Genomic DNA, 12,975 nt, shown 5'->3' with positions numbered 1-12,975 from the left:
ATATATATATATGTTTATATATAAACAATAATAAGTTATAATAATATTAATAATAATAATGACAACAATAATAATAATAATAATAATAATAATAATAATAATAATAATAATAATAATAATAATAACAATGATAGTAATAGAATAAAGGCAACTGTAAAATAGAAGAAACAATTAATCTACTTGCGGATTAAAGTGACATGTACCGTTTCGGGGGAGTTGAGGTTCCCCAAAAAGAAAGGTATGAAGAAATGTACATGGTACCTATTCATTAATTTATTCTTCTCAATATTTGCCTGAAGGACTGTGAGAGGGAGTGGACCCAGATCCAGTAAGGAAAACTATAAAAAAAAAAGAAGTATCTGTGGATCGAATTCATATTGTCAATTAACATTGAGAGGAACTGCATGCTTGAATTTTTTATTGATGATAAACACAAAAGCTTGAGAGAGATAGAAAATCAGGATATCAATGCTGTAGACCTATAGTCTGATCAAGTGGAAACGGTTTTCCTATAAAAAAAAAAATTGGCATGTTGAAGAACAAATTTGGCATGATTTCGAAAATATTGGCTATGAATTTCAAGATATGGAAACTGAGGTACCGCTAAGGTTCACTCTTCTACTCGTATGTTGGATAATACGAAAATAGGATAAGTTATGTCAAGATTCATTAGCTTTGTTATTATTAATTAAAGAAAGTGCATTGAATGTATGATTGCATATCGTCGCAACAGACAATCAACTATGTCATGTGCTCTGCTTAAAGAGATAGACCCTTGACATGAAAATAATAGTAATTCCAGGAAAAATCAAGACAGCACCATATCAGGTCTTTCTATCTGGCAGAAACGTAATGCTAGTAACATTTTTGAATATCTAAATGTACTAGCTACATAAGTAGCTTTGATTTGGTTTGAGAATAAGTAAGATAGCAGGGAAAAGAAAGAAGTTCAAGAATGGGAGAAGTGCAGTGGTTCTACATATCTAAACTCAAATTTAATATCGTTAGAGGAGTAATCACGATACCTAGAGCTAAGATGTACTGAACAGGTTGGGTTGAGGCCATCATCCTTCCAGATAGATAATAATAGTAACAACAACAACTACTACTACTACTACTACTACTACTACTACTACTACTACTGCTGCTGCTGCTGCTGCTGCTACTGGTGCTGCTGCTGCTGCTGCTACTGCTGCTGCTGCTGCTGCTGCTGCTGCTGCTGCTGCTGGTACAACTATTACTACTACTACTACAGCTACTACTACTAGTAGTAGCAGTATTAGTAGTAGTAGTAGTAACAGCAACATTAACAACAACAATAACAACAACAACAGCAACAATGCCATAACCGTGATGGTCATCAATATCATTATAGCTTCACCATCATCATTTCTTTTTTCTTGCAACCATGATAAATCAACTTCTACATATCTTTCTACATAACATAATGACAAATCTACAACAAACTTTTACTAATACAAAGTTCAAACGCACACACACACACACACACACACACACAAACACCGCGTAGTGTAGTGGTTAGCACGCTCGACTCACAGTCGAGAGGGCCGGGTTCGAGTCCCGGTAAGCGGCGAGGCAAATGGGCAAGCCTCTTAATGTGTGGCCCCTGTTCACCTAGCAGTAAATAGGTACGGGATGTAACTCGAGGGGTTGTGGCCTCGCTTTCCCGGTGTTTGGCCAAGCGCACATTGAGATATAGGGCAGAGCAGAGCAGAGTAGACACAGGGTAGGGTAGGGCAGGACAGCACAGGGCAGCATTGATGTGGTGCGCACATTGAGAAGCAGTCTGTCGTCCTGTGCTATAGTGTTCATCATGGCAACAGAAAACCTAGTCTCCAAGTCGTATTTGCAGTTTTCATACAACAATAGCCTATCAACAGAAAACCTAATCTCCAAGTCCTATTTGCAATTTTCACACAGCAATATCCCATACTCACCATCTTTTAATTGTAGAATGCATGCAATGTGAGCCCATAGTACTCGTCCTTATACGTTCCTCTCATGTAATCAGGATGACTAGTGTCATAGTGTCATACAGCACTCAAAGTGCTGTATGACACTATGAGTTGCTCCGTGGACGACATTGTGAGTACTAACAGAGTGAGTTGCTGTCATTTTTTTTTTTTTTTTTTTGCTATGCCGCACGTGACACAGGAAACTGTGTTCGAACGACTGCGTCGCGCAGGCCGACACAGGTCTGCATTTGTGCTGTGCTGTCCTGCGTGTCAATATGCGTGTTTAGGTTTAAACCAGTGAGATGCAGTTTTCTGCCCTGCTCTGTGCTGTGTCGCCTATGTTGCCTGCGTCTCAATGTGCGCCCGGCCTGTGTTGTGTGTTGATGTGGTCTCAGTCCTACCCGAAGATTGGTCTATGAGCTCTGAGCTCGCTCCGTAATGGGAAAGACTGGCTGGGTGACCAGCAGACGACCGAGGTGAACTACACATATGCCTAGCCGCTCCCGGTTCGAGTCCCAGGCCCGTATTCTGAAATACTGTTGACTTCACATCCACTATTTTCAAAAGGCCCTCGTTGAAGCTACATTGATTTTCACATGTGTTTTTGAAATTCTAGAGGTAGATTGACAAGATTTTTACACTATAAATTGGCGGAACGCTTTTGAGAACTCAGCTGACGATCTTTGTGGCCTTTGATAGACAGTCGTGGTGAGAGAGCAAAGTATTTCTGAATACGGGCCCCAGGAGCGGCGAGGCAAATGGGCGACCCTCTTAAAGTCTAGCGCCTGACCACCTTGCAATAAATAGGCATGGGATGTAAATCTGTGGGTTGTGGCCTCGTTGTCCCGGTGTGTGCTGTGTTGTGTGTGGTGTGGTCTCAGTCATAACCGAAGATCGGTCAGTATGAGCTCTAAGCTCGGTTCCGTAATGAGGAAAACTGGCTAGGCGACCAGTAGGCGACCGGTGAATTAAGAATGAATCGGAATCCATTCCTGCACATGAGGTTATTAGAACGTAGAAGACATGCCCAAATCGATCACACGGGATCTGATGTATAAGTATATCTGTGTCTTTCCTTACGAACTTTAGTACTGTACATCATAATAACATCTCGCGGAGGTTTTTTAGGAACTCGCAGCGTTCCGAGGGAGTGCATCTATAAAAATTTCCATTTTAGCCTAACATGCGTAACCCTTCTTGTTTGCTTTGCAGATATTTCTAGGTAGGTTCTCATCACAGCGTCCATCCATTCCTCACATGTAATTCAGTTATCCATTTTTAGTAAAAGCTCGAGATCTTCATCTATCCTCTCAACTATAGGCCTAGATACTCATAATCATGATACTTCTTGCTTTCCTTGATCACTCAACTTTTTCTGTTTTCATTAATTTTTTTTCCTACACCTCATTATCTCATGTTTTCTATATATTTTTTTTCTACGGCAACTCATTTCCGATATGTTCGGTATTCTCTTCTTTTCTTGATTTCATGTTTAATGTTACGTTTCGTTATGTCCAATTTAATGTTCTCCCTACGTCTCAGACTATAAAAAAAACAATACATAAGAACAAATCTAAAGTACAAAAACAACTCGTAGTTTTATATACAACGACTGATTCCATCACAACGTATTCTTACACCTAATACTTCTTGTGATATTTCTTTTCACAGCTTCTCGAGGAGGCGCATTTCTCCTTCATGTGCGGTAACCAGACCGTCTTCAGTCAGGACACTCTGACATGTACCGCGCCGGAGGAGGCCTATCCATGCAACCAGGCAGAGAGTCTTTATGATCTTTCCAATGCTGACTTTGGTCGCATCCCAGAAATCCCGGAAGAGAATAATCTTGATTCCGAACAGTAATTTATGAACTCCATGCTGCTATCTTAACCACTCCACATTTTCCATTTCTTATTGTTATTTTCAGCTCAGAGAAAGGGTTATTATATATATATATATATATATATATATATATATATATATATATATATATATATATATATATATATATATATGATTGGTTAAGTGGTTNCCCCATGCTGTTATACTGTCATGTTTCCAAATTTTCTATTTCACTCACTGGTCTTGTAGCCACAATTAAACCTACAGCAGCTCAGATTAGGCTAGTAAATGATCGACCGGGCTGTCAAGTTCGCCCTACCAAGTTACCAAGTAATGCACTATGTAAAGCTGCTGTCTCCCATCTTAATAAAATACGAATTTCAGAATTTTGTATGTCATCTTTTCCATTGTTCTACCTCCTCTGAGTTTTCAGAATTGTGCACCATATTACTAGGAACGACACAATTATCCTTTCGCTTGATTTGTGTGTGTTGTGTATATTTCTCTCAACTATGTAGAATTCCATATCTCATTATTGTTAATGTTATTGGTAGTAGTAATATTTTCTGTTTAGTCCAGAGCTGGGCAAGCGCTCTCAGTATTAAGTTCCGCCCAAACTCCTCCGCTCTTTCAGGCTAGAGACCCTTACGCTATCACTCATCTGCTGATTCATGGGGAATTACCAAAGCGCTCGCGCTTGCACTCTCACTTCCACTCAAGCTTCCCCTCTCCACTCCCAGTTCCGCTCTCCGCTCTCACTTGCTCTCTTTGCGCGCACTGGCACTCTCCGCTCATAGTCACGCTGTCCCGTGATATAGTGTGGCTGTGACAGTGTTTAGATGCGTCTTCTGCGCATGTGCGGCCCGGGAGTAGACGCCGCTGCAGCCTGTTGTGACAAAGTGTGGCATGGAAGCATTCAACGGGATTATGGAGAAGGTATGTGTGTTTAGTATGTACATTTACGAACAATTATATATCTGAGTGTTGTATATTCAATAAAGAATATTGTGTATTGAGAAAAGTACGAGGCTCTAATCTTTCTACTGACACACATTTCAAGGCTCAAGTCTTGTGCATTATTGAAAAATTACATACGTACATTAAATCACTTTGTTTTGACTCACACACTTTTTTTTAGCAACCCATATGATACAGAGTGTGATTTTCTACTTTATAGTTATCTTTTTCATGCTATGAGGCAATAATCTTTCCTATGATACATATTTCAAGGCTTAAGTCCTTTGTATTGTTGAAAAATGAGCTACATAAACACTATTTTGACCCACACTGTTTAGGCCACCCATATGATACAGAGTGTGATATTTCTGCCTTATACTTGTGTGTATTATATAACGAGGCACCAAACTGTCCACTGACATACATTTCAAGGCCCATTTCTCGCGTATCATTGAAAAATTAGCTATATTAACACTGTTTTTAGTCACAGCATATTTTAGGCCACCCATATCAAACAAATAGTGATATTTCTGCTCTTTGGTTCTTTTTCTAACGTAGTGAGGCACTAGTCAAGATGATGCTCCATATTAATGAGATAGCGAGTGCAGGGGCAGTCGTGAAGGACAAGAGGCAGACACAGGAACTAACCCGACTTGATTCGCTCCTGGATGGCTGAACGTTTCCTCGAAATGTAGATGAAGCGAGAGGTGAGAGCAGCCATCTTGACATCTGCTGCGTCCCGCTGGAGGTGGAAAACCTTGGTGACAGCCAACAGCCAGCGGAATTTAATTTCAATATATGGGTTTCCACTGAAAGCGAGCTTGACGTAGCTCTCATGGGGGAGCAAACGCTGGAAAGGTAGGCGAGGGTCGAGAGGAGGCAATGGGAGAAGCACCAGAAACAGACGGAGTAGAAGGTTAACTATGTACCTACAGTTGAAGTACCCGTAGCGGACTTGGCAGAGGGAGGCAGACACTCCCCAGTACCAGAAGCAGCTACGGGAGTCATCAGCAGGCTGCTTAGCAGAGGAGAGTGAAGTGACCAACTGGCAGGCCCTATGCTGAGAAACCGGTGGAAGGTGATGAAGAGACGGCGCAGGACGAGGAATAGTTCCGGCCAGTGGTTCACAACAACAGAGTTGTCGGTGTCGGACAACGCCAAGTCTTCCTCCAAGACAGAGGCTGCATCGCATCAAGAGCACTCCATGGAGGAGGGCACGGTCGGCCCCAGGAAAGGCAAGCAAACCAGACATCCAGTAAACTGCAGTAGCTAGTGAAGAGGCGAGCGCAGAGTCAAAAACGTCCGCCGCAGTGAACAGCATCGGAAGCAGTGCACTGAGGCAGACAGAGGTGAGACTGTACAGAGCGCAGAGCAAGCCACGTCCTGTCTCAATGAAAGCCGCGGCAAGAGAGAGAGAGAGAGAGAGAGAGAGAGAGAGAGAGAGAGAGAGAGAGAGAGAGACATGAGAAAAATGGGGAGGAGGGATACGGAGGGAGGTGTGAGTGGGGAAAAGGAGGAGGCATAGATCAGAGGCAGAGGGATAATAGATGTCACTGTTGTTTGAATTATAGGTAGGAAAATGTTTCGTCAAGTAGGGCGTTGACTGTACATATGTAGTACGTAGTACCTTTATGTAGGATATTTTTATGGTGGCTACTGGCATCTGGGGAGGCGATAGCATCAGTTAGACCTTGATCCGCCAGTCACCCAGTCGCGCGACCTAGTACTTTTTCAATATAGGCAGACAACGGCATCTTGAGTATCTTCTACCTGGCCCTCTTACATGGCGTAGTGACCTTGAACCTACTCTTCAACATGCTGCTCCAACGTCGCTCTGGTCTAACTCCACAGCGCTGCCCGGCAAGCTCGGCAAGCCGGCTCTCCTCGTCCCTGGTCTCCCAAGCTCAGTCTGCCTTCATGGCACAGCAAGAGGCCATCGCATCACTGCAAGCTAGCCTGGCGTCGTTGTCCACCGCCAACCTGCAGTGTCCCCCAGGAAGGGCCCCTGCTGGAGCTGCACTCGAGAAATGTCTGCTGGAGATGTCTTCGGCAGGCTTTAAGACGTGGTGACGCTCTGTGGAAACATGACTGTCCCTCTCAAGATGGCCGGTTCAAGAAGCCGTGCTCCACATTCGCCTGCTGTGTGTTGCTGATCTGCAGCGAGCCCTGGATGTCAAGTTCACCATAGTTCAGTGGGAGGCCATGTCCACGAAGGATACACATTGCACAGATGCGATCAGGAGGATTGTGTTGCGGGCATCGAATCAGGCAGTGCGCTGGTCTGACTTTGGTGTTTGTCAGGCCATCGATGAGCCTGTTGGTTCTTTCTTTGTGCGGTGTGCCCAACACGCTATGGAATGCGATTTCCAGTGTCCGAATTGTGAATGTAACCTCTCAGAGTACATGCTGCTGCGTAAAGTGTTGGTAAGTTTGCGTGACTCGGCCCTGAAACAAGAAGTGTTTCGACAGTGTCATACATTTGGTAATGTGAAGAATCTTAGATCATTCTGTGATTCGTTTGAAGCGACACAGCATAACTCTTCCTCCACTCGGCGGGAAAAAATGCGCGCGAATACGAGTCGGCGGGCACTGACGTCATGCTTGATGACGTCAGCGATGATGATGTCGCCTCCTGCCAGCCTACAGTTGCCGCCTCGCGCCACAGTGCTCTTGACACCCACCAATCGTGTTACAATTGTGGGTATAAGCATGCTCCCGACAAAGGCTCCTGTCCCGCGCAGCATGCTACCTGTGTAGCATGCGGGAAACCTGGTCACTTCAAGAAGAGATGCAGGAGCTCCAGGAAACGCGAGGCTGGCAAGACCATAAACAGTGTGACCGTCGGCGCCGCCGGGATCGCCCCAGAGCCGCTCTTGCAGATGCAGCTCGCGTCGCAAGTGGGTGGTAAGTCGTGCATCACCAAAGCGGTGGCCGACACGGGGGCCCAGGTGTGCGTGACTGGCTCACCCCTGATGTCACCGATGGGTCTCCGGCCTGCGCTGTTCCAGCATCGGGCTGGCCTCAGAGACCTAGCCAAGATACTGTTGGCCAACCTTGAAGCGGCACCCTGCCGCATCAGCATCTCAGGACGCTTAACACTGCAAGAGGCGCACTTTGTAGAGTCAGTGGAGCGCCTCTATCTCTCGTGCACCACCTGTAAGGACTTGAGACTGGTACACAGCGGCTTCCCACTCCCACAGGCGTCTGTTGCTGCAGCGGAGATGATAGAAGATGGTCCCGCGTGCCCGACAACCAGGCCTCCCTCGCTGCCATTGCCGCTGCTGGAGGAAAATATCCCACGGCTAGAGGAATGGTTACTGGGGCAGTTCTCGTCCACAACATTCAACATTGACAGGAACCCGCTGCCTGTTATGGAGGGGGCGCCGCATCACATCCACCTGCTGGATGGCGCACAGCCCCACGCCTGCCACACCCCCGCTTCTGTCCCGAAGCATTGGAGGGCTGAGGTTAAGCGGCAGCTCGACGACGATGTCAGAAGAGGTGTGATTTGCCTAGTCCCAACTTGTGAGGCCACGAAATGGTGTCCACTCATGGTGATTGTGGCGAAAAAGTTGAGCAAGCAACGCAGGACTGTCAACTTTCAGAAGCTGAATGCACGGTGTCGCCGAGAAACACACTACACGCCGGCGCCCTTCGACATGGTGTCCGATATCCCTCCACACTCCTACAAAACAGTGTTGGATGCTCACTGTGGGTTACACCAAGTCGAGCTTGATGAAGAGAGTAGGCGCCTGACAACCTTCATTACCCCATGGGGTTACTTCCAGTACTGCAGAACACCTGGTCAGCAACAGATGTGTACATGAAGAGATTCGACGACGCCATCAAGGACTTCTTCCGGAAATATAAATGCATTGACGATACTCTGCTCTATGATGCCAGCTTCGAGGAGTCTTTCTGGCACACTTTTGACTTCATTGAGTTGTGTGCCAGAAAGGGCATCACTCTGAAGCCAGAGAAGTTCCGGTTTTGCCGTCGCGAAGCCGAGTTCATTGGCTTCCACCTCGACTGGGACACCTACAGGCCTGTGGATGATCGTCTAGCTGCAGTCAAGAAGTTCCCATGCCCGAGCAGCCCGAATTCCTCTCGAGATACCCCGCACTCAAGGCGCCATCTGATGGGCAGAATGAAGAGCAGGTGGAACAATTGACGGGTGCGATGGCTGCAGCCACAGTGGCAGCCCTGAACTTCGACGACTGTCACACCCTTGACAAGGAATGGGTCCTCCAAACATCACACCAGGACCCAGTATATCAGCTGTTGGTGGCCAAGGTGCTGGCAGGCAACTGGCATCCCCACAGAGCCCAGGAGATTGAATGCCTGCGGCCGTTCTTCAGCGTCAGGGACAGGCTGTCGGTGTCACGTGGCCTGGTGACCTACACATACGACCAGGGACACGTGCATCTAGTTATTCTTGAGGGGCTTTGCCATCAAGTGGCAGCAAACCTGCATGCAAGCCACCAGGGCCTGGATTCCATGCTGAGAAGGACCAGGCAGATGGTGCACTGGCCAGGCCTGGAAGGGGACTTACAGTACCACCAGTCTTCCTGCGACGTTTGCAACGCCCACACACCATCACAGCCCCCTGAGCCACTGATCCTCACGCCAGCCCCTGAGTATCCTTTCCATCAGACAGTGGTGTATGTCTTCCAGCTGGACGGGTGCTCGTACTTGGCTTATACTGACAGGTTGACTGGTTGGGTAGAGGTAGCGCAGCTGCCCAGTAGTACAACCTCGAACAAGATTATGAGCCAGCTGAGGCTCTACTTCGTGAGATGGGGCGCGCCAGAGCAGGTATCAACAGATGGCAGGACCAATTTGGTGAGTGAGGAGATGACGGAGTTCTTCAAGAGATGGGGTGTCACTGTACATCCTTCCTCAGCTCACTACCTGCAAAGCAACGGGCGTGCAGTACCATTATCATGCCCCTGCACAATCTCCGAGGGAGGGAAATTGTAGGATATTCTTATGGTGGCTGCTGGCATCTTGGGAGGTGGTAGCGTCAGTTAGACCTTGACCCCCCAAGGTCCAGATATACAAGGTCTTCCATCCACGCATCCACGGTCACGTGTCTATATGACTCATTTGGGCCCCAGGTCGGTGTGATGCAGGGCCCAGCTCGCCAGTCAGACCCAGACCTCTGCCTGTGTCATACGCGCCCAAGCAACCGTGCGCCAAGCCATAATCTGACCTCGCCATCTTAAGACCAATTTTTATTTTCTCTTAATAATGCCCAATAGTTGTGCTGTGCGTTGCTGCCATAATACTAAAAGAAAGACAAAACAATATCTACATTGCACTTTTCCATACACTCATATAACTCATCCAGAATTAGCTCAAAGTAGTTATTTTGGTTCATACGGAAATTCTTAGGTAAAAACACTGATTTTCCAAGACCATAGTAAGAAAAACAACCTCACACCATCAAAGAATGTGGGTGCTTTACTAAGTGTGTTGTGTAGCAAGTCTATTGGTTAGGTGAGCATTAAGGAAGTAAGGTTTTGAAACTGCACGATAACTCCGGTATCCCAAGGTTCACATATCTTCGCACAGTCCTTTCACTCACTCTAGCCAGTAAAGCAGTGTTCCTGGCCTTAAGTCTCTTGCTGTGTATGTGAGGGTTGGCCTTAAGCTGTCTTCGAATAATGTTCAGAGTTCTCTGGGTCACACTGCACTTACGCCCTTGTGAGTTGGTGGCGAAGCGTTTCTTCCTCCCTCACGATAAATTTTGGTCCAACGTTGAACAGTTCTGAGAGCTATACCAGTGTTTAGGGCAATTTCTTGATTTGATTTATTCTCCCTCACAAAGGCACAAATTACTGAGATTTGGGTCTTACCAATTAGTTTTCTAGGTCCCATAATAAGTAGTAACAGGGCAGAATGGTAACCTCACGCATCCACAAAAAAGGGCCGTGAGGGGGAGTGAAAGAAAATTCAAATTCAAGTACACGAGCGACAGGCGAACGTTGACTGGAGCTCACGTGATGTATATGCGCGGCCGAGACCAAAATAAGCCAACTGGATGGAAGACTACCTTAAGAGATTCATAAATCAGTCATAATTAGTTACTCTCGCCGTTTTCCCAAGCAAATGAGAAAACAAACGGGAGCACTACCCTCCGAAGAGGACGATGGGGGAGCAGCCTAAAACTTAAGCCGGTGTCACACTAGCACTTTTTCCGTCGATTAATGCGATTTCCGTCTAGTTTTCAACGTTCCGCATGAACTTATCGCATGAATTTGTCAGACGATAGGGATCGTTTCCGTCTGCAAATTTTCCGCCTTTGTTTACATACCAAGACCAAGACCACAAGACTTGCCGCGTCTCCTCAACCTGCTTCTACGTGCATTGGTTCTACCACTAACCATGAACGCATCCATGCACGCTTTTTGGCTTGTTTAGCTCGTCTAAGTTCCGTAATACACAGTATTACGTTCAGAGCAGTGTATCTTTGCCGCAGCGTGGCCTCCATGTTTGTTTACATTGTCGGTCTGTGTTGGCGGGAAGTGATGACGAAACACCGTTTGTGTGTGACAGGCCGCAGCCAAAATATTGTCGATTTTCTGAAAAACGAAGGAAAAGGTGCTATTATAGTGTGGCACCGCCTTTACTCTCTCATGGACACCCCCATTTAAGGGGGCACGACCGAGGAGAGGCCTATCTCGAGGGGATTTGATACCCAAAGGGATTCGGAGATGGGGACGCCAACCTCTCTCCGGCGGCCTGGCTACCCAGCATTAGGGCCCACCGCTATGAACTACTTGTATTCGCAAGGATGATGCTCCCTGCTAAGCACCTCCAAGAGTGCACACCGCTGGCAGGTCAACAATCACCAGCGGTAGCACATCCCGGGGGGGATTGGGACCTCCTCCACCCGTGTACCCTCTTAAACTTAAGGCCATGCACCCATGGCGTGCATATGGATGGGATAACCACTACCCAACACACCAAGGACCGCCATCCCGGTAGCGCCGACACAGACTACTGAAAGCCGGAAGTAGTGGGTTGCAACCAGCAACCAGCAAATCTGGTCAATGGCCCCCGGCATACAGGGATATGGGACCACAGCATGCCGGGAGACACCGGATCAATGAAGCTGTTAAGGGTATCTGCCTAGGCACACCCCATTGCTGTATGAGTGCCATACGGAAAGGGACAGTGGATAAGTAGCCACAGCCCTTGGCCCCGACACTCTGGGACTGTATTTGGCTGAGCTAATCTCATTACCAACGGGAACCACGTGGAGGTAACAGCCCCGTAACTATGCTTTAAGGTACTTTTGCACTAGGTACTGCTGGCTGCAGTAAACGTAGGATACCTTAAGAGAGTCATAGTTACTCCCTTGTATATCTGGACAGTGGACCCGCCAGTCACCTAGACGCGCGCGACCTCGTACTTTTTCAATAAAGGCAGACAACGGCATCCTGAGTATAGGCGTTTTCAGTAGCGTCACCGCAAGGCCAAACATGTTTGACTTCACGCTGAACAGGACAGTGCTGAGGACACCGTCGGTGGTGCCAGACGACCGTGTCACTGTGATCTCAATCCCTGGGAGAAGTTATCGTACACATCAGTCCCCTGCTCCAGCACTGTGGTCAAGACGTAAACACAGCAGCATAGTGGAAGAGTTTGGAGATTTATTCCTTGATGGGGAGTATTATAGGTCACCAGTGTTTCATCATTTGTATATGCCGAGGGCCGAGCAGCGCAATACTCATAAAAAACAACAGGTCTTCAGTCCTGGAAGTGGTTTGATCTACGCGGGCTTGTTTTGAAGGTGTTCCATTGTAGATGTATGGCTGCGGTTTTCTGACGCCTATATAATTGAATTACGTCAATAATTAGCAGATAATGTATTTTACCATCATTCATTACTTTATGATATAAGAATTTGCAAAAATATTATCATTTTTCACCTAATAATAGAAAAGTAACTCCATTATTGTATCGAAGTCACGACTAGAAGTATGGAATCGGACAACACCCACAAGAAGGACGGATAGATGCGACATGTCACGAGCTACCACCAGCTCCTTAATTTATTTCACGCCGTATTTTTTATATCGGTTCTCTCCAGTATGCCGCACAATATGTAAACGTAAATCTACATCTACAGTACCCACTTCTATGGCATAACATACATCTAACTATTCAGTTTTATTCGAAATGTAACTCTTTC

General features: G+C 46.5%; 2 protein-coding genes across 2 annotated transcripts in view; both read left to right on the top strand.

The window, feature by feature from the left end:
• Positions 1 to 3,935, top strand: part of LOC123520216 (U-scoloptoxin(01)-Er1a-like) — a 7,133-nt gene extending 3,198 nt beyond the window's left edge. Inside the window, exon 3 of the mRNA XM_045282300.1 lies at positions 3,648 to 3,935. Within this exon, the coding sequence (XP_045138235.1) occupies positions 3,648 to 3,839 (192 nt within the window). The 3' untranslated portion in view covers positions 3,840 to 3,935. The remainder of the gene's footprint in view (positions 1 to 3,647) is intronic.
• A 5,019-nt stretch (positions 3,936 to 8,954) lies between these two features.
• On the top strand, positions 8,955 to 9,755 carry LOC123520089 (uncharacterized protein K02A2.6-like). Its single transcript, XM_045281978.1, has one exon. The coding sequence runs from the start codon at positions 8,955 to 8,957 to the stop codon at positions 9,753 to 9,755; it is 801 nt and encodes a 266-aa protein (XP_045137913.1).
• The last annotated feature ends 3,220 nt before the right edge of the window (positions 9,756 to 12,975 follow it).

Source organism: Portunus trituberculatus, chromosome 46 (assembly GCF_017591435.1).
Source record: "Portunus trituberculatus isolate SZX2019 chromosome 46, ASM1759143v1, whole genome shotgun sequence".
Taxonomy (NCBI): Eukaryota; Metazoa; Arthropoda; class Malacostraca; order Decapoda; family Portunidae; genus Portunus; species Portunus trituberculatus.
This window is presented reverse-complemented; position numbering and strand designations above follow the sequence as displayed.